This window comes from Phoenix dactylifera, chromosome 18 (assembly GCF_009389715.1).
Source record: "Phoenix dactylifera cultivar Barhee BC4 chromosome 18, palm_55x_up_171113_PBpolish2nd_filt_p, whole genome shotgun sequence".
In the NCBI taxonomy this organism is placed as follows: Eukaryota; Viridiplantae; Streptophyta; class Magnoliopsida; order Arecales; family Arecaceae; genus Phoenix; species Phoenix dactylifera.
This window is the reverse complement of record NC_052409.1, coordinates 1,799,373-1,825,547: the sequence shown is the minus strand read 5'-3', so window position 1 is coordinate 1,825,547 and position 26,175 is coordinate 1,799,373. Positions and strand designations below refer to the sequence as shown.

General features: G+C 42.0%; 3 protein-coding genes across 3 annotated transcripts; 2 read left to right on the top strand and 1 right to left on the bottom strand.

The window, feature by feature from the left end:
• The first annotated feature begins 10,272 nt into the window (after nucleotides 1–10,272).
• On the top strand, nucleotides 10,273–10,911 carry LOC113462179 (ethylene-responsive transcription factor 14-like). Its single transcript, XM_026802050.2, has one exon. The coding sequence runs from the start codon at nucleotides 10,304–10,306 to the stop codon at nucleotides 10,676–10,678; it is 375 nt and encodes a 124-aa protein (XP_026657851.1). The 5' UTR covers nucleotides 10,273–10,303; the 3' UTR covers nucleotides 10,679–10,911.
• Nucleotides 10,912–17,020: 6,109 nt separating this feature from the next.
• LOC103707018 (ethylene-response factor C3-like) lies at nucleotides 17,021–18,095 on the top strand. Its single transcript, XM_039115633.1, has one exon. The coding sequence runs from the start codon at nucleotides 17,144–17,146 to the stop codon at nucleotides 17,753–17,755; it is 612 nt and encodes a 203-aa protein (XP_038971561.1). The 5' UTR covers nucleotides 17,021–17,143; the 3' UTR covers nucleotides 17,756–18,095.
• A 4,652-nt stretch (nucleotides 18,096–22,747) lies between these two features.
• LOC103707036 (proline-rich 33 kDa extensin-related protein-like) lies at nucleotides 22,748–23,116 on the bottom strand. Its single transcript, XM_008791362.1, has one exon. It carries the CDS (start codon nucleotides 23,114–23,116, stop codon nucleotides 22,748–22,750), a length of 369 nt encoding a protein of 122 aa, XP_008789584.1.
• Between the last annotated feature and the right edge of the window lie 3,059 nt (nucleotides 23,117–26,175).

Here is a 26,175-nt window from a genome sequence, read left to right as displayed (position 1 = left end):
GACAGGGAGATCCGTAAAGGTCGAAAAGTATTCATAAAGAAATCAGCATGCACCCAAGTCCACGAGTATACCTCCGAGCACGATTGAAAGATAGGCCTTCTGATTAAGTCAAAAGCGTGTGATCAGATAGAGAAGTAGGAAAAAAATACTAATACGACGCCAATCCCTGCCTCTCTCTCCACCCTGGACTTGGTCTCTGGAGCCTTTCAAGGGCAAAGACCTCCTCCTGCCTTGACTTGTTTACAACTTGTTTACCAAGTCCGGCCTTGTTCGAGGACTAGCTTCTTTTTTCTTGCCCGATTTTAATTCTAAGTTCTCATCACAGTCGTAAAAATGAAAAAAAATAAAATTCTTTTCTCTCATCGAATCTTAGATTTGTTTCCAAATAATTTCAAGGTCGGAGATGATACGATGGTGACTAGAAAATAAAATCTTTAGCCATTAATAGGATAAAAGATGGTTGACTAGTGCATGTGGTAAAGCAGATATTCTAATTCCGCAATGCCTTTTTCCATCCAAAACCAAAAGCTCGTTATTTGGATCTATTCTAGATCTTGAACGATGAAAATCATGAAATCATACTACGTTGTATTGCTATTAGACATAAAAAAGAAGAAAAAAAAGAAAAAATAAAGTGATGTCATCCTAGATCTATGGTGGACCGATCTACTTAATAATTTCTTTGGGCTCTTGTTCCACATTCCAAACAACATGTTATTTCTTTATGGTATTTTGGCTCCTCGAAAAAGAAATCATAATTATAGTAACAATGATTTATTTAAAAAATATTTTTTTTAATTTTTTGTCTTAAAATATTAATCATTATAACGATGTTATAATAAAAATGATGGACATCAAAAAAAAAGAAGGCTGTTAATTTTTATTTAGTTAAGGTAATATGGTTTTGAATCCTATATTTATTTTTGGAAGAAACTTTGAGAGAAGAATTTGAAATTTGAAAAAAATATTTTATTCAAAAGAAAGTACAAGTGAAAGAAATCAGCGTTAATTATGTCATCCCAGTACATTATAACGGAAAATGACAAAAATAATAAAAAAACAGTAGCTATATTTTTCTGAGTTATTTTTCTCAATAAAATAACATTGGCGGCCCAAATTATTATACCGGCTGTTATAATGGTTATAATACTATTATTTAGAACCATGCTCGTGCTTGGAAGAAAGAAGAGGTAATGAGGTGAAGACGAAGGAGATAAACTGATATTAATCCAACAATATTTACATATATTTGTGATATGGATTCAACGTAAAAGACTATTGAACTATTGTTGCTTAAGAGAAGATTTTATTTTCTTTTCTTTTTTCCAAGAGATACGGAAAGAATGCCATCACCCTGTATTTGAATGCATGATTTTTTATTTAACACCAACTGCTAGAAAGAGGAGCTAGGAGTGCCAACCAAAAGATCCAATCTAACTGAGCATAGTTCATCTGACTTGCTCTTAATTATGTGATTGAGAAAAAAAATTAATTTCAAATTGCATCATGATATCGATAGGTACCATCAGGGTGTGAAAAAGTTTCAATGCCCTGATCTTGTGAGACAAAGACTAATATATTTCAAGTTAGCCGGCGAGGACTTTGCTGATAGAGATACCAATCTTTTTTCCAGTATGTGATCTCCTCAGTCGTTTAATATCTGATGAATGCCCCTTCAACCCATCAGAGTATTAAATTAGTTTCATGCTCTAACGATTGATTTCCTGCTCCAGTGGCCGACGCACGGATGTCAATGGAGTGAGACTGTAAATGGCAGTATAGATTGTATTTGGGTCTTATGTTGTCACACGAGGACCAATTCCTATCAAAGCAATGCAATTTCAACTGAGATGGCAAAATATGACCCGACCCGCCAATTCGACCCATATTCGACCCGCCATAAACAGATTTGGATTTGACCTAAATAGGTTCGGGTTATAAACATGTTGACCCGTTTAACCCGTTTATTAATTGGGTCGGATACAGATTTAAGATGTCTGACCCGTTGAACCTGTATAACCCGTTTAATAACATGTTTAATATATGGGTCAGGTTGGATAAGGGCCACAGCCCACAGTCCACAAAGACAGATCAAGCCGTCACCCGTTTAAAACTTTCTCTCCAAGTTCACCTGGGCACCGCTGCCCTTTTTTTTTTTTTGGTTCAACCTCTCCGGCTCTCCTTCTAGTCCACCTTCTCCCCCACCCTCGAGCTCGCCGCCTCCGACCCCTCCGACGGCGCCGATGACCCCTCCTGCCTCCTCAACCTCCTCTTCCGCCCCCGCAAGCCGGCCTCCTCCCTCCCCTTCCACCGATTCGTCGCCGAGCCGGTCGCTGCCCGGTCCTACTCCTTCGTCGGCAGCTACGAGTACATCGCCCACGAGGTCGCCGCCGGCCGCTCCCACAGTCCCATGGCAGTGCCGCGTCCTCCTCTACGAGCTTCTCTACGGCCGGACCCCCTTCGCCGGGATCCTAACTCTAGATCTCCTCCAAGGATCCTGATCTTTGCAAGATATGAAACCCTAACTCTAGATCTCCTCCAAGGATCCGGATCATCCCTAGGTCCGTGATCTTTGCGAAGCCATGGCGTCTGGGTTCCCGGGGCGCAATCTCCGCGGGGGCTTTGGGTTTGGAGCCGGAGCCGCGATCCAGATGCCGCCGTTGCCAAACCGATCGAAACCCACCGGCGGCCGGAGGTCTACTAAAGCGGTGAAGCAGAGGACCCATCTCGCCTCTCCCATCTCCTCCTCCGACGGGCCATCCTTCGAGACTCCGGTCCATATACCGCCATTGCCGAACCAATCGGAGCCCGTCGGCGGCGAAGGAGGAGCTGCGACGGCCGGAGGTCTACTGAAGCGGTGAAGCAGAGGACCCATCTCCTCCGATCGGTGAAGCATAGGACCCATCTTGCCTCTCCCATCTCCTCCGACAACGGACCGTCCTCCGAGACTCCTCTGTTGAAATTTTTCAAGCTGCCGAGGTCCCGAGCACAATTGTTAAACGGGTCGGGTTGGGTCGGATAGGTGGGGATGGGTTGGGCAGTTTATTAAACAGGTTAAACGAGTCGGATCGAGTTACCTGTTTAATAAACAGGTCGGGTTCAGATTGTAATCCCTGACCTGTTTAATAAACAGGTCGGGTTCAGGTTTATGATTTTCTGATCCGACCTACATCTGACCCGACCCGTTTATGCCTGACCCGACCCGATTGCCACCCCTAATTTCAACGCCACTTCATATAGATCCTCTTCCTCCAGGAGGAGGAATTGGAGGAATCACGGAAGGAGTGGGAGTCTATGATCGTGCCTGGGTCAAAGTATGCCCGTCGAGCAGGTGGCGAAAGAGGGGGCGAGCACCAGTGGACTGGGTGAATAGCTGGGAGGGGAGTGCTCTCGTGCGACAATATTCGTGCTATGAGTAGACATTCCATCGAGCATCTCGACGCCGAGACATGGGCGACCACAGGCCAGGGAAGGAGCCACTGGGTGACACTATGTCGAAGGCCGAGGTGGTGCGCCAGCCTCTGAGGATGAACACCACCGGACAGTCGTGGGCAGAGGTGGCTAGGGCGTTGTCTCGACAAGCGACCTGAACTCGGCACAGCATCTCGGATGATGAGTTGAAGGTGGCACAGTAGATCTTTACCAGGGTGGTGGTGGTGTCGCCGAAGAGACTGGAGAAAGCCAGAGAAGCTTGGAGCGCCACCACGTTGATCTCGTGGAGAATGGGTAGGAGTGTGCCGATGGATTGGGTGGCCCGGGAGTTCCGATTGAAAGGGAAGCTCGACTACGACCCTAAGGTCCTTCCCATGACGGGCGAGCATCTCCTTCTCCAGTTTAAGGGTGAAGCCGATCGGGAGTCGGCCTTAGCGGGTGGCCCATGGGTGGTCAGCAAGCAGCTCCTCGCGATGGAATGGTAAGCAACTAGACTTCGTTGCTGGAATTAAGCAAGTATGTAAGGCTACGGCGTGGGTTCGGCTCCCAGGGTTGCTAGTGGAGTTCTGGAAGCTAGAGGTGGTGATGGAGATAGTGGCGGCAGTAGGCAGGCCGATCGCAGTAGATGGCTCCACGGAGCAGCGTTGCCGGCTGGGGTTCGCCCAAGTCCAAGTTGAACTAGATGCGAGGTTACCTTTGACGTTGGGGTCTTCGTCTAGGGCATGGAGTGCTTCTAGCAGGCTTTCGTTTATGAAAGCCTATTGGCAGTTTGCTTTTGATGTGGCTGGATCAACCACGGGGAAGGGCAGTGCAAGTTATCCCCCTTGTCCGTCGGCGGCACCACGGGTTGGAGAGTTAGTGGTGGATGGGGAGCGTCCCAAAGTCCGCGACGGGATGGGAGCACTCAGTGTTTGGCCCCTGGCTGACTACGAACAGGGAGAGGCCGGCCAAGGAGTGTGTGGGAGGCGACAGGCCGAGGGAGAGGATGGTGCCACCGGCAATCCGGAGGTCAGCGGCCACGAAGCCGATCCACCTTGGAGGGTCGTTGGCTAAGCCTAGCTCCACCCTGGACTTGGATGGGGGGCAAGTCCCGTCCAAGGTGGCACGAAGGCAACCACCAGCGAAGGATGGGGTGGCGGATGGCTCGGGCTCCGGCAGAGGGTCGGGAGCGATGGAGAAGATAACTCCTAGTCGACTCTCCAATGATTCGGATGCTTCTAGGGTGGGCCAGGGGCCCAGCGGGCTCGAAGCCCATCTAGTTCGAGAAGAGGCGGGCCGGGACCGCCGACTATAGGTGCGGGCATGAAAGGCTTCGTCCTAGAGCTCGGCCAGCGCGATGGAGCGCGCGCGACGGGCCAAGCGCGGCTGCGGATGCAGAGAGGTTTGGCGGATCAATGAGGGCGGTCCGGGAGGAGGGTGTCCTTAGTATCCTGGGCCGGGGTCATTCTGGTTCTGGGCCGAGGTTGAGTATTCGGGCTAGGGCCACGGTCGACTATGGGACTGCTAGGCCTAGGAGTCTGGAACCAGCCACAGTGGTGCCCTCGCTGGTTCTAGCCGCGGGTGCTTGGGGTGGTGAGGCCTCCTCTTCTTCTTCGCCCTTTGTGAAAGTTTCATCTGGGTTGGCTAGGGGCATCTGGGTCTCCCCCTCCACTGCTATAATGCCTAGGTATGTATTCACTTCCTACGAGCCCCCACACCTGGCCATCTTAAGATGAACTTTGATGGTAGTTTGTCCGTCGGTGGAGGAGGCACGAGTGTTCCCTTTGTGATTAGGGATCACGAGTCCAGGCTGATTGCAGCAGGAGGGCGGCGCACCTTCAAATCATCTATTCTGGAGGCGGAACTTAGGGCCGCATGGAAGAGTGTCTCCTATGCGAGGTGAGTTTTGGAGGCCCAGTGCATCATTCTGGAAGGGGACTCAGTGCAGGTGGTTGAGTGGATTCTACGGGAGGAGCCGCGGGCTTTCGACCATCTATTTTTAGAAGATGTCCGACAGTTACTGCGGAAATGTTCTTTCAAACGATGTAAGTATTTCGGGCGGCGAATAAAGCTGCTGACTGCATCACCTTTTTTGCTGCTCATCATTTTGAAAAGATTTTTTTGAATACGGTGTGTACCTATCTCTCTATCATTATAGAGTATTTTGTCTTCGATTTAGTTGGCCATGCTTACAACCCGTGTACTAAGATAAGTAAGTACTAGCACTCTCTTTCCGGTTAGGTCACTTTGCCCATTCGTATTAATTGATCCAAGTACCATGCGCCACTGTTTTGCGTTGAATCTTTTGCTAGTTGAATGGATGGGACGTTTTCCCGATTCCAAAATCACCGTCCAGTAGTGATGTGAAGCTAGAGCTTTAAAATTGCATGCTGTAGGGCCACAGCTGGTTGTTTGGACTCCGTCTACTCCCATGCAACTACTCGATGCAAATGCTACAATTCAAGGGTAAAGTAGGGATGGCAAACTGGTGAGACCTTAAATAAAGGCCAGAGAAAAAGGAGCACCTCTCAAATCCATCAGGCTGGCTGAGGAAAAGCTTCCGCAGAAGGGAATAACTTTTTTTTCCCCCTTTTTTTTATGAGTAAAAGGGAGGCTATGAGGAGGTTCACAGTGTTGGTGAATAGCTATTTATATGAAATGAAAAAACTTTGGGAATTGAAATATTTTTTTTAAATTAATGTAGCTAAATTTAAATATGGCTCTTTTATTTATTAGAGAAAATATGCTTTTGATTTATTAAATAAGTATAAATTGACTAATTGTAAGTATATATGGAGATCAATTAAATCAAATTTAAAGTTAAGTAAAAAGTAAAACAAGCTTTCCAATAATCCTACCATGTATAGATGGGTTGTAGATAGTTTGATTAATTTGACTATCATAAGGTCAAATATTTCTTATATGTTGGCGTTGTTAGCCGAAATATGTAAAGTCTTCAGCGGCCACATCTTCATGCAATTTTACAGATTCTAAGATATATTGTTAAGACGGTTGATTATAGTATTTTATACGATAATAATTTTTCAGTCAAATTAGCAGGTTTTATAAGGACAGATTATGCTGGTGAGGTGGACACATATAGGTCTACCACTCGTTATTCTTCTAACTTGAGATTTTGGTCTTGTGTCTTGGTACCGTAAATGATAATCTACTATTGCACTGTCTTCTACAAAGATAGAATATCACGCAACTGCGAGGCAGTTTTGGAGTTAATCTGGATCATGAGATTAATTAGTAATTTAGGTCAGGATACTCACCATATTCTTCTTCTTTTTTTTTGATAATGAGAATGGTATCCGCTTGATAAACAATAAAGCACATCGAGATTCATTATCACTTTATTAGACATAAAATTGTAGATAAAAAAAGTTAATTAGCTTTAGTTTTTATAAAAGACCAATTAGCATATATTTTTATTAAAGAATTGATGGTTAAGCAGTTTGAAGTTTTGTGCTGCATGCTCAGCATTGTTAATTTATAATTCACAACGAGGGAGAGCGTTGGAGTCATCAGAATCTCTAAGAAGTTTCTTATTTGTTTTTTATATTTTTATGTGTTAATTTAAGTTAGCTTGGTACGAGCCTTAGCCTCAATTTTTCTTCCTACATCTCTTCGTTATTGTTTTGGTATTTATTCCGAATCATGTGCCGACATGTTTCATCAACTTTTTGGATAGCATGCCGTTATACACAAAAGAAGTTACCAAAAATACAAAGGCGATATAGACATTTTTCTATCTTTTTGGAAAGTGGTCCCAAAAAGAGGAAGAAATATTTAGCTTTATCCGTACAAAATTATTGTTGGATCGTGCAGTTGTCGCTTTGAAATTTATGCATAAATGTAGAATTTAGAGTGCTTTAAGATTTGTATATAGTGCGATCGAATGAACGATGTTGCGGAGGATACAACCTGAATCGTGTGCCGACATTTTTTTTTTGATTAATTGTGATTTTTCTCAATCATTGTACTTTTTTTTAGTAACTATTGGTTTTGGATTTGATCCTCAAAATATCTATGCTGTGCCTGTGCTCACCGACGAAATAGCAAAACTATAAAAATATAGAAAGCTTAAGAGTCATGCTGGAACAATTAAGGATTTTTTTTGATTAATTGTGATTTGTCTCAATGGTTGTACCATTTACTGTAGTATCCGGACTCTCAGGATTTGATTTCCAAAATATCTATAATTTGACAACTATACTCGAATCATGTATAGGTAGATACTTCTTGTGAGGATCCATATAGGTATGTGTTTAGTCTTATATCGGTTATTTGCTTGGCAGATCTTGGATACTTTTACAGGATCAAAGAACTAAATATTATCTTCTAGCTAGTCATTTTGGATGAAATCCTACATTGTTACATATAGTATCAGAGCGGATCCGGCCCATAATCTATCTCGACTAGGAGATGCGGCAACACGAATCTATTAGGGTCAACCACAAGCCGATCGTGATGCTTGTGATTAGATTTGAATAATTTTGAACCCTTAACCTGACGGAGACACCAAGAAAAATAACATCAGTAGTATGGACATGAGATATTTAAAACATAACTCATTTATATGGCTAATAATGGACTAGGTTTAGACTTGCCAAGCTTATCTAGAATTCCGCTAGTAGTGATGTTACTATTAGCACCGTTATTTTGTCATTTTTGTTTGCTGCTTTCCATGGAAATGGCAAATAACAGATGATATAGCATCTATCCTCTATCAGGCAAACAGCAAATTAACATTATTTTCTGATCCCTATTATACTAAGACTTGTTAGTAAATCTTCCTTAACATATTTCATAAGAACTATTGAGTAACTAAATTCCATTAGGAACTAGTAAATACTTTTCAATCCATATGAGATACAGCAGTTCTTATCAATTCTATGCAAGGTAGGGAAAGGCATTCATATGGCTACCCTGCAACTCTTAACATTTCGTTGGGAAAGGCATTCAAAGGCATTTATGTCCAGAGTGACTGCCAGAAGAATGATACAATTTTGAGTATTTTCATTGTAGTATTTAGAATGTAGCTTTCCAAACATCATTGTTTTCTTCACTTTCATTTCTGCTAAAATGTTCGAGGTATCGATTAGTGCTGTTCGCTCAACTTTGTATGGTGTATCTCGCAAATTCCCTTGGAGGTACATTAATCCCTTATGCTACTCGACAGGAAGAACTTTGACTGCATGAAATCAGCAGATCCTAGTATTCATCCAAATTAGGGTTTCAAACATTTTGATCTACAAAGTTAGGGTTTATTGATCGTTGATCAAAGATTAATTGTGCTATGAGGCGATCCATGGCAGGCACGATGAACGCGAATATTGAAGTTCAAGTGACAGTTGAGTTGGTCGCAGCTTGATGCTCCACACCATTCAGCATTTCATGAGATAGAGAATGATTCCGAGGAACATGTGAGTGTGAGCAAGCAAAATACCAGGTTAGAGAGAGCCATGAAATCTACCAAGGCCAACATTATCCTCCTCTACAATTTTCGAAATCTTGGGAACACCTGTTCTGAATTGGATCCGTCATATTTCATGTTGAGCAAGCCATTGGGTTGTCTAACTTTTAGTTGGGGATCAAACTCGTAAATTCAACCAAATATTTTGATGAAACCAAGCTGCAGGAACATTTAATAATCCCTCATCTTGCCAATTTGTTACAGGATGATGATTACATATATTCTCATATATATCAACATTACATCCTAAAATTTACCTCTTCTACACTCTTTAATTAATTAGATTTTGTTTATTTCATGCTAACAGGTATGGAAACTTAACCTAGTCATCAATCTAACAACCAGCATTTGACTATAGTATACTTGTATTAAGTATTTAACTACTAAATCTTTAATTATGAGCTTTATTAGATTCCGATGGCCTGTAGAAATAAACTTTTCTGCTAACATATTTACATCGGAGTGATTGGCGCTTCTTCACATCAATGATATTTGCATAGTTGAATAAGTTGTAATCACATTTCAACTTAACATAGATCAAATGAAATGCCAATGCAAAGGGTTTAGGAAAGATATTAAAGAAATTGGATCAGCTCTTTAGCGTGTTCTCACCTTAAGCCACTTACAATCGGCCCATGTAGAAATTGGTCGCATTTTTGTCATTGCATCATGCCATTTACAATCATATTGATAATAATTCCATCATTATTCTGAGCAAATAATTTCAACTTAGCAGCCCGAAGAATAAGAATGGGTTTGCAATCATCTACTCTGTGTGAGTCGAATTGAGACATCAAAAGTTGTGAAGAGTGACATAGCTAGAGTTAGGTTGGGCTTTGCCCTACTCATTTGCTCGCAAAATTAAAATACAAAAAGATAATAAGAAGAGTCGCATGTATAAAGCACACTGTAATTGTTCATAAAAGAATGTTGGTTAGCCAGCCAAATCACACATATTTGCGCCAAATGAGTGTAAATTTATATATATACATTTTATTATCTCATATAGCATATTGTAACATCAAGGTCCAAAGACTGAGAGAGAGAGAGAGAGAGAGAGAGAGAGAGAGAGCCATCCAAAAGCCATCACTGTACCCGTCCGGGTTTAGCGAACCCAAATCCAGAGGGAGAGAGCGAGCCTTCCAAAAACCATCACTGTAGCCGTCGAGGTTTAGCGAACCAAAATCCAGAGAGAGAGCGAGCGTTCCAAAAGCCGTTACTGTAAGAGGCTTCCGAAAGCCAGATACAACGAACCCAAATCCAGCCGTCTATTCCCTCCCCTTGGCGTGAGAATCTCCTAGAAGCCACCTGGCCCCACCAGCAGCCCTCCCGATTTAAATCCGAGGAGAGCCGTTAGCCGCCTCGCCCCCTTTCCCCGCCCCCTACCCGGCAGCCAACCAACAATTTCTCATGGAAGAAGAGCCTCCCAAAGGAGGTGGAGGGAATGGAGAGACCAAATACCGAGGCGTCCGGCGCCGACCGTGGGGGAAGTATGCGGCGGAGATCCGCGACTCCGCCCGGCATGGTGCCCGCATCTGGCTCGGCACCTTCAACACTGCTGAAGAGGCTGCCCGGGCCTACGACCGGGCGGCGTACGCAATGAGAGGTTCGCTCGCCGTCCTCAATTTTCCTGATGAAGTCCCTTCTCGGAGCACCGGGTCGGCATCCACAAGCTGGTGCACGGCGGGGGAGCAAGGGAACCAAGTGATTGAGTTTGAATACTTGGATGACAAGGTGTTGGAGGACATGCTGGACCATGGGGAGAAGGGTGGCAAGAAGAAATAAAAGGCTGTGTGTGCGTGTGTGTGTGTGTGTGAGAGAGAGAGAGAGAGCGATTTAAGCCCTTGCTTTTTAGAACTGAATAGTTTTGTCTGTTTGTACTGCACTGTTACTCCTATATATGTCTACCTCTCTTTCTTTAGCTCTTGGCTGGTTTTCATAATGCCAATAAAAGTTCCTTTCTCCCCGCCAAAGGTTGTGTAATATAACTTGTCAGAATGCTGGCAATTCTGGTGTTTAGACGAATGCAATTAAGGTTGGAGCTCCAGTTACTATCTAAAGAGATATGTGTGCCTGCACGCACGCTTATGCGACACGCATGTCTTTGCATGTGTGCGAGTGCGTACGTGTGTGTGTGTGTGTGTGTGTGAGAGAGAGAGAGAGAGAGAGAGAGGGGGGGAGAGAGTGAGCTGATGGGTGATGGGGTTGTTAAAGCTATGGTACTATTTGAAGAGCTAGGTAGAAAGTCCTTTTCCATTAGATGGACAAGAGACTAGGTGAGACATATATATCAACTTCATGAGCAGTAATTAAAGAGCAGAGGAATGCCACTTCCATCATGCTAACCTGCTGGGGGTCTCTCTCTAGCTTTCTTGACTCTTCATCGCATGGAATTTATTGCACGCTAAGAACGTTTGCTGCAGGCTTTTTATTTTTATTTTTTGTGAGAGTAGGAGGGGCTAATCCCAGAGGTATCCCAAAGGCTTTTAAGCAGTCGTGCATGTAAACCAAGGGTTTACATGCACTTGAGCCAAGGGGAAGAATTAAGAAGGGATCTTGCAAGCTTCAAGCATTAGGTGTTTCCTCAATAAACTTAAAAGCAACGCAATACAAAAGCCCCATGCTTTTGCTCGCATTGGTTCCATATATTAGTTGGATGAGCAAATGAATAAAAGCTAGTTTGGGACGTGAATAACATATGCCTTTTTGCAAGAAGAATTCACGTGTTATAACCTCGCCGTACTACTAAATTCCTTGCTCCACCAAGAACATCGAATGACAAGTTCTGATGTTCAAGATAGAGAAATTCCCCCTACTTCTCATTGCCGTTAGGCTAAAAAAAGGATTCCGAGGCAAGAATATAATAGCCTTTGGTTTATCTGATTTTGAAGAGGCGAGAAACCGTACCATTATTTAATAATACAATAAGAAGAGATGGAGATTATGTCATGCATCCTGTCATTTGACAAGGTGCAGTGGATGCAGCGCGTATCAAATCCTTTGACTTTTGGAAACACATAGGTTGAGAAATTGTATCCTCCGCCATATGCACCTCGCCGGACACCATAAATCACATCATTTTATTTTTATAAATTATATTTATTGTATGCTCGTCTGAATGATTAGCCTATAAAGTGAAAGGGAATGATTAACATGATGCACGATAATATTGATGCATAGGATGCAGGATATAACTTTTCGAATAAATAAAATAGTTGTACATTATTGTTAGATTTACAAAGTTAACATGCTCTCTAGATTTGGAATGTGATTAAAGTTATCTAGAAAAATTCAGTTTCTAGAAAGGTGAGGCATATATTCTTATATGACATTCTAGTTTAGAAAAGAAAATTTCTGCACCACACTATCATATTCACCATTCCATTCTCCGTCCAACATGGCATCTCGTGGATTGATTGGAACCAATCACCTCCTGCCATGTCGCTAGGAATCAAGCCAGCAAATAAAATAGTACGATATAAGATTTTTTTTTTTTTGGAATATAAAATATAGGATTACTACTTTGAATAGCACTTACTTTTTCTTAGGTCCATTATATTGAAATTCTAACCTACGAAACCCCCAGCTACCCTCACCTTTATGCGGGCAACTTGGCTTTCAGAACAACGGCTCTTCAAAGCCTTAGCTGTCCCATTAGTTAAAGTGGAAGATTATTAAGAGCTTGTTTGGATGATTAGACTGAAAATTCTATTGCATTCATAAAATTGGACTAGTGTAATTAACTAGCAAAATCATAGAATTGTAGGTTGGGCTAGACCTATATTCATAAGAATCGAGAAATAGCTTTGGTATGGGCCAGCCCATCCTACAGGGAGAAAAAGATCTCATCGGATCTATTTTTTCTCTATAGGATTTGGGTCGGCCCACTCCAAAGTTGTTCCAAGGTAGTGATGAATATAAAGTTAACCTAGCCTGTAATCTTATGATTTTGCTTGTTGTACTGACTCAATTCACAAAGCCAATAAAATTTTCAGCCTAATCATCCAAACATGCCCAACAGTTTTTCTTAAAAGAAGAGAAAGTCTGTTTCCTACCCTCTATCTTATAGCCATCTCATTCCTACCTAGGAAGGAGCTTAGGCCCTGAGTCTGTGCCACTACTTATGAAATAGGGAATTTATATATATGAATGTTGAAGCAATGACTAATGCCTATCGGACCGAACTTTGATGATTGAAATTGTTAAAGATGTCGGTGAATGTTAAAGCAGATTATATGTACAATGGATATGCCTAAATAGATGCCAATATAAAAAGGAAAAAGCTAGAGATCATCCCTCGTTCATTGTCTTTATATAGAATTCGGTGGTTTCCATCAAAAAGATATGAAATTTGGTGATTAGTTGATGGTAGATGAGGTTGGACTGATGGTATCGACCCATTTTTATATGACCCTAATCTTTGATTGCCACATCAGCCTATTAAATCGAGCAGTGATTTATTAGATGATTAGTAATAGTGCTCGTGAAAAGGATAAACGTACGACAATGAATAGATGAAACATCAAAAATAATCCTTCTAACTTGCAAGTAAAATTTGTACGATGCATTTATTTTTTTCCATGATAGACTAAAATTGGAGATAATTTGGTCAAAGAATCTCATTAGTGACTTCTTTGCATGCTAGAACAATTTGAACAAAAAAAAAATGGATTTATACTCATGCACCACAAGAGTTTTACTTCTTTTACCTCGGCCAAACTTGGAGTTAGCGCTAAACTAGGTTTTGTACACTATACGCAGGGATAGCGGATTTACTTGAGATCATTTTAATGCCCTATTTTCCGAGCAGCTCAATAGGAACCACTCTGTGTTCGACACTAGGATATTGTTTCTTAGGAAACTGTTTTTAGTGATCGATTGAGTTGTTAGTATACCAAATTGATCATGTTGAATAATAGCAGGGATAGGTAGATCGAGACAATGTTCAATTTTGCCTTAGCAAAAGGTGTTAACATTTCTAATAGGACGAGAACATTGCAAAGAAAGCAAAAAAGAGTTGATAATACACATGTAAAGAAAGAAAATAATAAAAATTGATTATATGGAGATTAATTGAGTATAAGACAATAATTCTTCCAGTTGAAATAGTCATAACTTTAAGGAATTAAGATGCAAGAAGTTCATTGAGGCTAATGAAACTTCGTTGTGGTTGCAGATAACAATTGGTTTGTCAAAAATGTTGGAGACGTCCCGGCCATGGTTTGATCTTCTTTTTAAAACAAGTAACCACATATGATTGCAAGAAGCTACCTCCAAAGAACTACTTGGAATCATCGGTACCCATGTTTCCGGCAACTATATCTGGTTTCTAAAACTGCTAATCAGCATTTGATCCAACATACCTAGCTTTTACCACATGCACTGCTCATCGAATCTTAGTGCTCGATGGACTTGATACGATTGCTTGCCCTATATCGGTGCTTGAAAACTATTTTGTGTGCGGTAGAATCGGCTTCATTTAGATAAAGGTGAGACTTAATTAGCCTCGTTGATAAGTTAAAGCTATTATATGCTATGTGGCTTAATCAATTTTGCAATAAACATGTATGCAGTGGGATGCACAAAACATTTTTGTCCTATGTCCTTTCATGTTGATTTGCTTACGTATTATTGTTTGTGCATACGATGATTGTCCACATATATAGCTTGCATGCATAAAATCTGTCACACTATTTTCATAGAACATATATGATGAGTGGTTAGTTAGAAGCCATCATGTTAGTGCATGAGAGTATGCATGCCAAGGACTGAACTTGGGCATAACAAGTTGTAGCAGCCTTTTTAGGAGCAATAGAGATGGCAGGCATTGGGTGCGTTTGTAGGAATGGATTGGGAGGGTTATGTACACATTAATTCATACATGGAACCATCATATACATATTTATGCTTCAAGAAGATCTCCTGTGTGGGCCAAAAAAAAAAGAAAAAAGAGATGAAGCCATTTGATTATTGAATGGTGAATATATTCTTCTTGTGGTTAAAGCCTATAATGACTGAGGTCTATGAGACAATGGGCCAATCTACTCTAGAATGTTCCTCAACAAAAGCTTGATGTTTTGGAGTTAGTCTGCCCTCTAAAAGATGACACAATTCTTTTTTTTTTTTGTTTCTGTTCTAGCTTATACACAGCTAATAGATTGCTATCTTCTTTGCTTTCTCATGGGTTTGTTTGGTTACAACTGACAACTGCAGTTCTGATCTAACAAACTTTCTACTTTCTATAACTCATTCTCTCTGTACTTACCAATTCTTTTAAAAAAGTATTGGATGACTTTTGCCTAAAAAAGTACTTACCTAAATCTCGTCTGTTTTCTGGATTTGGAAAAGTGTTAATTTTCAAGAACACAAATCTTACGATATGTTGGAAATCTTCTATGATAATCATCCACGCTTTAAACATATCTTGATGCCTGAAAGTTGGATAGACTGGCCCTTACGTAATGACTATATTACCTTAAATTTTTATGAAATACAAGTTGCTCAATGAATGATAAGAAAACTAATGTTCACCTATACGACACAACTCTAGATTTCATTCAAGTCAAGGAATATTTTTACCTTCTATTCTAAATGAAACGGAGTAGCTATACTCTAATTCGTATTATGGATAGGCCTAAAAAAAGGCTTTATTGCTATTTTCGAATGTGGAAAAAATTATATCTATTTTGTATGAGCAGAAATAAAAAAATGAATCAAAAGAGTTCTGCACCATAAACTTTGTACCGCGTATATCACTTAGACCGACCTCGGAAAGTGATGTAAGCTAGAGTGAAAAAATAGAATAAATATTTTTATGGTCAACTAAAAATATAAAAATTATTTTTAAAAATATTATATATTTAGGCATCAGCTTTTTATCAAAAAAAAATATTTTAGTAAAAAAAATTACCGCGGACCGGACGAGCGCCCGACTTTTCAACTGAGGGGCCAAAGTTCCACTAATTCCTTTCGGCAAGCCTTGTGCTTCACTTTGGTCCTTTTGCTTGAATCATCAAACTTTCAACACCAGTCTTATTTCCTTGGAAAGGAGCTCTTAGGTCACCATGTTTGTGGCTAAATTAAATAGCCTGCAACGCCCCTCGGACTGAACTTGTACGTACGAGGAGAGGAGAGAGGTTATCAAAAAAGTGGACATATGCCCTGCATCTGGCACGCATCAGAGGTGGGGTTGTCACGGTCCAACATCATCGACCTTAGGTTCAATGAACCAAGTAGGAATATTCTAGGCGTTGCAAAGCACTGGGGCCACCACCTCATCCATTAATTGCCACGTCAGGCTACCGATAATCCTATGCGGCCACCTCCCACATATGTCGAGGCTTAAAGCCTCCATCCAACTCGGTATCTCTAGTTAAGATGATTTCATCAATTATATGAAACAATCTCATGATAGATCATATTCTTTTTCTTGGTGTCGTGTTCTCCCTATCATATAAGCGGCTGTGGATGGATATCCACTTGGATTTGGTTTCCTCTCATCGAGATAGGGACAAGCAAAAAAAGAATTTTCATAATTTATGAATTATTTTCAGTGGTGAAGTCTTCCAGTGACATATTTCGATCCTCTTTCTTGTTATTTAAAAAAAATGAGCCACCAATTCAAATACAAGATATTATTATTATTACCTGAACAGTTAGACATTCAATCCATAACCACGACGGCTCAATTGCAATAACGAAACTCTGGAGGTTAGCTGCTACGGTATAAAAAAATTTCGAATAGTTTATAATGAGTGCGATCGTACTTTATTTAATGTTGGCATTTTAATAATTACGAGATGGTCAGGTGTCATTCCAGCATTCCTGCAAGATATCTAAGCTTCCCCAGTTGCAGTCTCGAAGAAGAACTTAAAATATTCTGCTTTACTGGGACTAATTTATATGTAAGCCAGCCAAGATCAACGCTGTTGTTAATTGTATTCCTTAAAGTATGGCTTGCCGTGGTGTCATGATGACGGCGATGATGGGACGTGTTTCGTTGTCGGACCCGGCCGCCGGGATTCATTGACCCACGTGCGCTTTTAGAGTCCTACGGTCCCGCTCCCCATGGCGGCGACCTCAGCAAGCCTTTTATTTTTCCTGTGTCCCTGCTCCCGTCCCCATGTTCATCTGTTCGGGTATAAAAGCCGCGGGCTTACAGCGTTCGAAAAAATCCACGCTAACCATCTCAAATTGGAGAGCAAGAGAGAGAGAGAGAGAGAGAACTGGTTTCCCCTTCCCTTTTTGCCGATGGATCCTTCCTACTTTCAATTGCAAAGCTACGAAATCTCGTCCGGATCCTCGGCAGGACCGCCGGACCCTTTCTCATGGTGTCGGCTCGAGGAATCGCTTCCTTTCGATGCGAACGATTCGGGGGAGATGTTCTTGTTCGATGTGCTGATGGAGGCAGCCACAAAGGAGCGAGAGCCCCTCAATTTGCTTCCAGCCAAGGGCGATGAGACCGAGTCGAAGAGCGGCGACGAGCACAGGTCGAAGGAGAAGCCCTACCGGGGGGTGAGGCGGCGGCCGTGGGGGAAATTCGCAGCGGAGATAAGGGACTCGACGCGGCACGGGATGCGGGTGTGGTTGGGGACGTTCGATAGCGCCGAGGCCGCGGCCTTGGCCTATGACCAAGCGGCATTCTCGATGCGGGGGTCGATGGCCGTGCTCAATTTCCCGGTGGAACGGGTGCAGGAGTCGCTCCGGGGGCTCGAGTGCGGGGAGGAGGGCTGTTCCCCGGCGGTGGCGCTGAAGAAGAAGCATTCCATGAGGAGGAGATCGGTGAGCAAAAAGAGTCAGCTGAAACAAGTAAGTTTAGATGATGTCTTTGGAGTTGGAATACTTGGGGAGCAGAGCTTCTAAAACCATCGGAGATTGAAAAATTTCTTAAATCTCTCCCTCCCGTTATTCTATTCTGAAATTTTGGGAACCGCTTGCATTTGATGCATGAATGTTTGTTAAATATTTGTGTAATTAGATCCGTTTTGAGTTTTTTTAAGGCAACTAGCTTTCAGCAAAATAAGGACTCTGTTTCATGGACATATTTCTATAGACCGCCAACAATAAAAAAATATAATTTCAAAATACGATGAGACTTTAGTGGCATTGGCATGAGCATTCAAGTATTATCGCAGTCTATCAAGATAGAGACAGCTTATATATAAGAGATTTTTCTTTTCAATTAGAAAGACCGACGGGGTCCCAAGTAATCGGCACCCTCTGTGCCAAGGTGATGTTGCAATTGTATATTATGAGTCTTCGCATCCAGTAGCTAACTTGTTGATCTTAGCATGAGGAAGGAATTGGGATTTCTTTTTGCAAAAATTGTGTTATGTAATAAAATAAAAATCATTGCAAAGGATTTTGCTCTCATGAATAGTGAAAGAAAAGAAAGTATCCTGAAGAGCATGATATCCAGCTTGGTATATCAATTCTCTCCATCAACGCTTATCGTCAAATTTGTAACTTATTTTTACAACTTGTGCGGATATCCAATTTTGATAGGCTAAAAGAATCTAAATGACGTTTCTCCATTTAAAACCAACATCTAACATCGTTGCCTATTGTTCTTTTTTCCTTTAGCTTGCATTAACGATCATATGAAATCAAAATTATTTTGTGACAACTAGGGGATCTAAATGCAAGAGATATCATAAAAAATGGCCTACATATTCACTCTAATGATTTAGCCTGGATTCCAAACAGGCCACTTCACTCACCTAACTTCGATGGTACATGGATGTCCAAGTGAGGTGAACCTCTTAAGGTTGTTGGAGTAGCCTTGGTCCATTGTACGTTAGCTTTCATTTTACCTTGTGCTGATCACATTTTGAATGAAGGAACATGACAGTGCAAGCATTATTGAAACGTTAAATGTTGATTGCGTGCTAGTAACGCTTCTAAAATGCTTCTCAATTGAATAAATTTTGGATGGCTAAGCCTTCCTCATCTCAAAATTAGAAAAAAAAAAAACGTTTCTAAAATGCATATAAGTGATGATGTAATCAAGAAGACCGGCTCAAATCCAAGAACTTTGGACCCCGGTGTTTTGGTTGGAAAGTAGTGGGCTCAAAAGGAACATGAGGGTCCTTTTCCGGTAATACGGTTTGGCACGAGCATGAAAATTACGTGCGCGCATGCGTGGGTTCCAATACAACGAATCCAATATTGCCTGCTTCCCTCGGCAGTCGGGCAATCCACATTGACGATAAGGCTCATCTGTCAACTCGATAAGACAGCCAAGTAGAGCTTCAATAATGCAGGACGGCAGTTTGGACCCCTGCAATTTGGGATGACTCTGAGAGCATTATAAATAGCATCAAAGCGACCCATCCTATAGGTTTGTTGAATTTGATAACCAATTTAAATATTTATAATTAAATTTAAATAAATTTAAATTCTTAATCTGATAAAAATGTCAGAACTTAAAAAAAAAAAAATATACGAAAATTCATACGAACATGTATTTATGGATGCACCTACATGAAAGTTAATTAGAAACCTCTTATTCTCTTATCTTTCAAACTCTTGTATTATTTAATAATTTCTAAACATGTGTTACACTTGTCCAGTTACTAATATCTTATGTAACTAATTGATGTCATCCTATCTCTCAAACAAAAAATTATTAGAACCCATCTGTTGGTTCCTGTGAGTTTCCTAAACCAACAAGAAGCCACCAGAGTTCTCACTTTTCAGGCTTCATTTAGGCCATCCCATAATCAAGGACCTTCTTTTCTTATTTTTCTTGGCAGATTCATGCCCTATGGTTGATCTTCTGTCAAGGGGATTGTGTCAATCTTCCATCAAGAAAGGGAATTCAAGTAAGTCAAGCATTAATTCCCCATTTGTCCTCCTTCGACACCCCAAAAACTGGCCTGATGCCCCACATCAGCACAATAATTACCATCCTTCTGCAGTTGAAGCAAGCCTTTAAATCACCTCCACCAGGCCCCCAAGTGCAAGCCAACGGAATGGAAGACAAGCAAACAATCTCGTTGACCCCCAGTACATGCCAACGGAATGGCCAGAGGTAGAAGACGGCAATTTCTAGAGGGAGCTGCAGCTAATTAGGTACAACTTTACCAGATTTGCACGAGAGACAAAAGAAGAGGAAAGACCGGTCCAGATTTACCAATGTCATCGGAAGATTGAGATCGCTTGACTTGGCAATTCATGGGAAGAAGTTTACCGGTCCAACAACTTAAGGGACAATGGTGTGGATCATTCCTTACTTCGAGACATCTTGGTGATGGTGAGGAATGGGGTAGCTTTCTAGGCTAAGCATACATTTAGAAAGGCAAACGAGACTGCGAATTGGGTGGCTACCTACGTAGTCAGCCATTCCGGAGGCACCATGTAGGCCGGCGAGGGGGAGCTGCCTCGAGCACTCCATAATCTTTTATTTTCCGATATTATTGAATGTATTCATACTCGTGTTGTATGAAATACTCGCTTTAGCGCAGAAAAAGAAAAGAAAAGAAAGAAAAAACAAACAAACAGCTTAGGGGACTGTCCGGTCCTTGTTAAGCTTGGCTGGATGCTCGTCTCCTTTGATGGGGGAATAATAAGGTGACATCGGGCTACAGATTCAAATCAATAAAGCAATTGGCTGGACTCGTACAGAAGCAGAAACATTTGAAGGGGAGGTTCACCGAGAGAGCGCCTTTAGGCCGAGAGAAATGGGGGTCTCATCCTAGTTTTGTACCAAGTCCGCGATCCAATAGAAAAGGCCACTTCAATCCTATCTAGAAAAGCTAGTGGATGATGAGTAGGGAGCAAGTAGGTTGTGAAACTTGGACTGAACCCATACTCCACTTGGCTCATATCCGAAATCAAGAATCGCCAGTTTAGCATGAGCCCCTGCTTCCATGTCAAGACTCAATTTCCGATCTATATTTAGATATAAATCTCACAGAATCATATTCGGTCCTGAATTGACCTTATATGAACGACATAAATAAAAATTCAAAAGCTTGAACCTAAATCTATAAATCATCGGAGTGACCCACTAGGAGTTGAGTCTAAATCTTAAAGCTGATGCCAGCTTACTCTGGCCCAAACTAAAGCCTGGCCCCATCTGCCCACTCGTACCCTGAGGATGTTATCAAATTGCTCGTTGAACAAAACGAAATGGAACTGGATAGCCTAGGAATCCAGCCATTCGAATTCTAAGCAGGAACGTAGGTGCCAGGCCAGTCCAATTGCTTGAGAAATTTTTTTATTGCAGGGTACCCGGACCATGAAAACAAACACGTGCGCAATTGGTTCGGGTCGCCGTAGTCTCAGACTACTTGTGGTGCAGTGGGCTTGTCGACGTCTGACGGCCCAGCTCGTGGCTCTGAATTAAATCATTTTGGGCTGGACCATTAACTCACCAGCTCCATTCAGGCCTAACATCAAGCTGATGATGAGCCGGGCCTTGGGACTACACTTTGTTCATCGTTAGTCGGATTGTGGATCGGGCCTATTTAAAAATTATTTTTTTCATTCCCAAACCCAGCCTATGATCAGCCGTATCCATGACCTACTCCCTTTCTCCCTCTCTGTGCTGAGCTGAGCTGAGCTGAGCTGTGCAACAACGAATATTCTTTGTTGGGTGAGGAGGAAAGTAATATTCCTTGAAGAGATCATCGAGAAAAGAAAGTAAAGATAAGGGTCCGATCCAACATACATCACTTCTTAGGTAAGATTGTTGGATTCTCATTAGCTTCTCAAAATAGTCCTCGGAGGAACGACAATATGCCCTACCTGAAGAGAGAGGCTTATTCCTTTGTATCAGTTTCTTTCCTCTGATTTGGCAGGCTGTACTCACGTGAGAGTAATATAAATGCCAGTTTTACCAAAAAAACAAAAAAAAGAGAAAGGCTTAGATGGAGATAGTGCATGGGAGAATCCAACTTCTCCCAGTTGGTTTATTTCTTGGAGGTAATCTTCCATCTTGTACTTCACAAAGCCGAGATTGAAGCCGTTTAAAGAGAAGGATGGGCTCTTCCTTACAAAGATGCCTGCCGAAGGCAAGGAGCAATAGTGGCGGCGAGTGCAATCCAGTGCGAAAGTCAGGGCCCTTCTCAACGGACCACCTCCTCTTCATAACTTTTTCAACACGGATAGCCTCAGTCACATTGACATGCAAATTCTCTATATCCCTACACCCCACCAAAAGTTAAAATATGTTTATAGCGACCCATGAGCTCATCCAAACAGGCTAACTGAAAACGTATTATTTAGATTTTTAGATTTTTTTGACCTACAAAACATATATGCAAGGGCTCTCGTATACTCCTCTCCAGTTAAGTTTTAGCATTCTCTCTCTAAAAAAATTTATACTGCAGCACCCGCCGAATCTTAGTAAGGCCTTGAGCCAAGTCCATTATATTACCATTTATCACACTTCAAGACCCTTTTCTAGTAAAAAAATATAACAATCAAATATTATTTAGATTTTTTAGCTTTGTATAATTAATTACAACCAATATAGAGTTGAGAACTTGCTCGCATGGATGCTCGCACCACTTATCGGATTTTTTTTTTTTTATAATAATGAAAAAAATGGTACGTAGCATAGAGCTCCAGTCATTTGCAAGAACATAATTTAGCATTACTCACATATTTTCCATTAAGATAATGGCTTGTCAAAGGTTCTCATTGTACTAGCAAAGCCAGATACATAGCAGTACACATGGCGATCGAGGCCTCTCTAGCTAGTAGCAGGAAATCATGTCATGCATACAGATACAAGCATTACGTTAAAATTATCAAACATGCCGCGTTTATATTTTATATAACGTCTAAGGAAGCCTCTTATTTGTATATCCAACCCCCATGCATCGAGCTGCAGCACAGCAGCCCTCTCTAATTCAGGTGGTCAGTGGACGGTGGCTTGTGAGGTCCCGGCGGCTTCACATGCACCGGTGGCTTCCCATATGGTTTGGGCTTAGGCTCCGGGATGTGGCCGTACCCGTTTGTAGTTTCCTTGGCATCGGAGAGGGAAGGCGGCCTGTGTCCAGGAGGACCAGGATGCTTGCCACCAGGAGCAGGAGGCTTGTGCTGGTCCACAGACGTCTTCTTCTCGTCGGCAAGAGTTGGGGGTTTGTGTCCGGTTGGAGGTTTGTGGATCGGAGTTGGTGGCTTCGTCTCCGGGGGCTTGTGGCCAGCGTCGGTGGGAGTGGTGAGAGCCACCACTCCTACGAGAAGGGCTAGAAGAAGGTATTTTGGGACCATGGCTTTTGTTTGTCTGGAAGTTTTTGGGTTTTGTGCCGTGAAATGGAGTCGGTGGGGTATTTATAGGCGTCTTTTTGGGCCATGGATATGTGGCTGCATGAGAGTTGGAATGGTAGGTGGTGGGGAGCATGGTATTGAGAGCGGCACGTTTACAGGACTTTCGCGTCACGGGTTGCATGAAATTGTCAAAAAGGACGGCTTTTGTTGTTTCAGGCGTGGACAGTAGGATATTTGAAAAATTGTAGAAGGGTTTAGTGCCGGGTTAGTGCGGTAGATAGGTAGCAAATTCTATGAATATTTTTAATTTAGTTGTACGTGTAACCTTGGGTCTCATCCAGCCTGGATGCAGGACCTCTATCAACATCTTGATGCATCACATCTTCTGAATTCATGTCATACTAGTTGTCATACATATGTGATGAATGTGCCTGAGTATACATATGGATGGGTACGTAAGACCATAGAAAAGAAAAACTAGCGGCCGCAATCCTCATTAGATAAATGCACTTCCCTCTCTGGTTGGTGATTCAACAACGGTTAACAATATCATAATATATTTACCCCTTAATGGAGAAGATGTATGTAGAATGTCAATAAGTTTTCTGCATTGCAAGAGGCTTTCCAGTGATCGATATTTATCTTTTGACTAATCAAATTTCTAAGGTAGATTTAGAAGTGACAGGGCTCAGAATCGTTTGACTTGGGAGCTGCAGGTAATCGAGTAGCCTCACAACGAAGGTAGGGAAGTGGGCCAGGCGACGGAACCGTAGCTTTAGAACGTTCCTGTTGCCTGGTTTCATGTCATTATCTGATTTGCATTCCCATGGCGTAGTGTGAGTGTCAACAATTTCCGCACTGAATGGCCCGGAGGGTTCGGCTGGTCTGTCCCTCCTTTCAACACTTTGGTCATCAAGATGCTGCCGGAAGCAATCCCCGTGAGGCAAAGGACAACGGAGCCAGAGACGTCTCACAACGCCAAAACCTCTCCTAGTGTGACTTGGGACACGGGGTGAGGCACTTCTTGTCCGTTCTCTCCTCTTTTTCCACGCAGTAGGTGCTTCCATTATTCAAAAGGTGGCACTGAAGCATTCTCATCTTCACGCCACCCCTTACAAAGTAGACGATTTGGCAACTTTCAGCGAGATTATGTTCTCGAAAGAGGATATGATCGTTTTTTTTAACAAGAAACGTACTTAAATTCAGACCGGGACCATACAATCATCTCAGACTCTCAGTAGTTTAGAAGTTATATGGGATGATGATGGGGAAATTGTATGCTATTTAGATGTTATGTTTTGAATTTTATTATCGTAAGTTGGTTATGGAGCATCACTCTTTCAATATACAGCCCTTCGTAGGCATGCATTGTCACGCCCCGGACCCGGATCCGTGACACGGCCGTGCTATTGTCGACTACCGCCCACAATAGCACGCAGCCTCATACCTGGGTAACAGGGTAGTCAAACCAACCGAATCTTTTCATATGAAAGCATTCTTAGTACAACATGCTGGTCAGTACCCAAATACAGAGCTTCTATGTAGTTTATGTACACAAAAGTATACTTGCTTTACCCCAAAAGAAAGAAGCCCTGATACCAAATTAACGTGTCTCTGACAGCTATCAGTAGTAAGGATCTGAAAGAAAAAGTAAATGAACGGATATGAGCTACACGGCTCAGTAAGTAATCATACATAATCTTACCGGATCGAACATAACGGTAACCATGTTTATGCAGGGTTTGAGAAGCTGACATGCATATTTATCTAATCATCATCATGGCATAATAGGTATGCAATTTAAAGGAGATAGCGGTTATAGCAAAATACAACATTTCATAAGGATATATTCAAAAATCCATTGTAAAACAATGTATGCTTTGGCCATGCACGTTCATAGATGTCACGGCCCGCCTGCGCAGGGCACGTGACTATCGGGCCCACATGAGGGGGAAACACGGGGCTCCCCTGCCAGATGTTGGCCGGTTCCGGGGCTTCATGCAAGCGTCCTTCACCCCTCACCGATTTTGCTTCTCCCCAAAAACGCATCTGCAGGATTTGGAAGCACCCGCCTCATATACCCAGGCTCTGAAACGAGCCTGATGATCATGCTTCAAATATCATTTTCATAAAGTATGCATATGAAACCGTGCCCCCGGCATGCCGTGGTCGTGCTCTTAAATGCTACTGCGAAGTCATTCTTGGCCACTGGCGAGACCGGCTCAGTTATTAGGCGGCCACTGGCGGGGCTGGCTCAGTCATTCTCGGCCACTGGCAAGGCCGGCTCAGTTACATTGGGTCAGTAGCTCTTAAGAGTAAATAATGCTTCGTATAGGTAGTACCTCATAAATGCTACGGCGAATTCATTATTGGTTACTGGCGGGGCCTGCTCAGTTATTAGTCGGCCACTGGCGGGGCTGGCTCAGTCATTATCGGCCACTGGCAAGGCCGGCTCAGTTGCATTCGGCCCGTAGCAATAGGAGTTCTTAGGTACCCCTTTACAAGCAATATGCAGCTAGAGCAAATCATTATCATTCTTTACACTCATGCTAATAAAAATCATAATAAGGAATTCAATTCATTTTGCATGTATCACAAGAGCTATGAAAACATAATATGTGCACAACCATTAATTATGTGACTGACATGTACCACCCATGTTCATATTTCATAACTCATATTTTAGCATGTAATGCAATCCCAGTATTTTGTAGGCATAACGGAATATAAAGCATATATCATCATATCTTGTGTAACTAGAGCATGTCAGATACACATATCGTTCTTAGCCTACAGTACATGCATAACATGTTAAATTTCATGTATGATCCATAAAGATTAGGGCAGGCTACTTACATACACGATTCACAACAAGATTAAAACAAGTTACTTACTTTCTTCACAAATCATGTATACAATTCAAATTGTATGAAAACACTGGTTCATCTTATAAAACGTAATACAAGATCTACGATAAGATTAAGGTAGATTACTTACTTTCTTCACAAATCATGTATACAATTCAAATTGTATGAAAAACACTGGTTCATCTTATAAAACGT

Coding starts and splice junctions, on each gene's coding strand:
- LOC103707018 (XM_039115633.1), top strand. CDS start 17,144: ATGGATCCTTCCTACTTTCAATTGCAAAGCTACGAAATCTCGTCCGGA.
- LOC103707036 (XM_008791362.1), bottom strand. CDS start 23,116: ATGGTCCCAAAATACCTTCTTCTAGCCCTTCTCGTAGGAGTGGTGGCT.
- LOC113462179 (XM_026802050.2), top strand. CDS start 10,304: ATGGAAGAAGAGCCTCCCAAAGGAGGTGGAGGGAATGGAGAGACCAAA.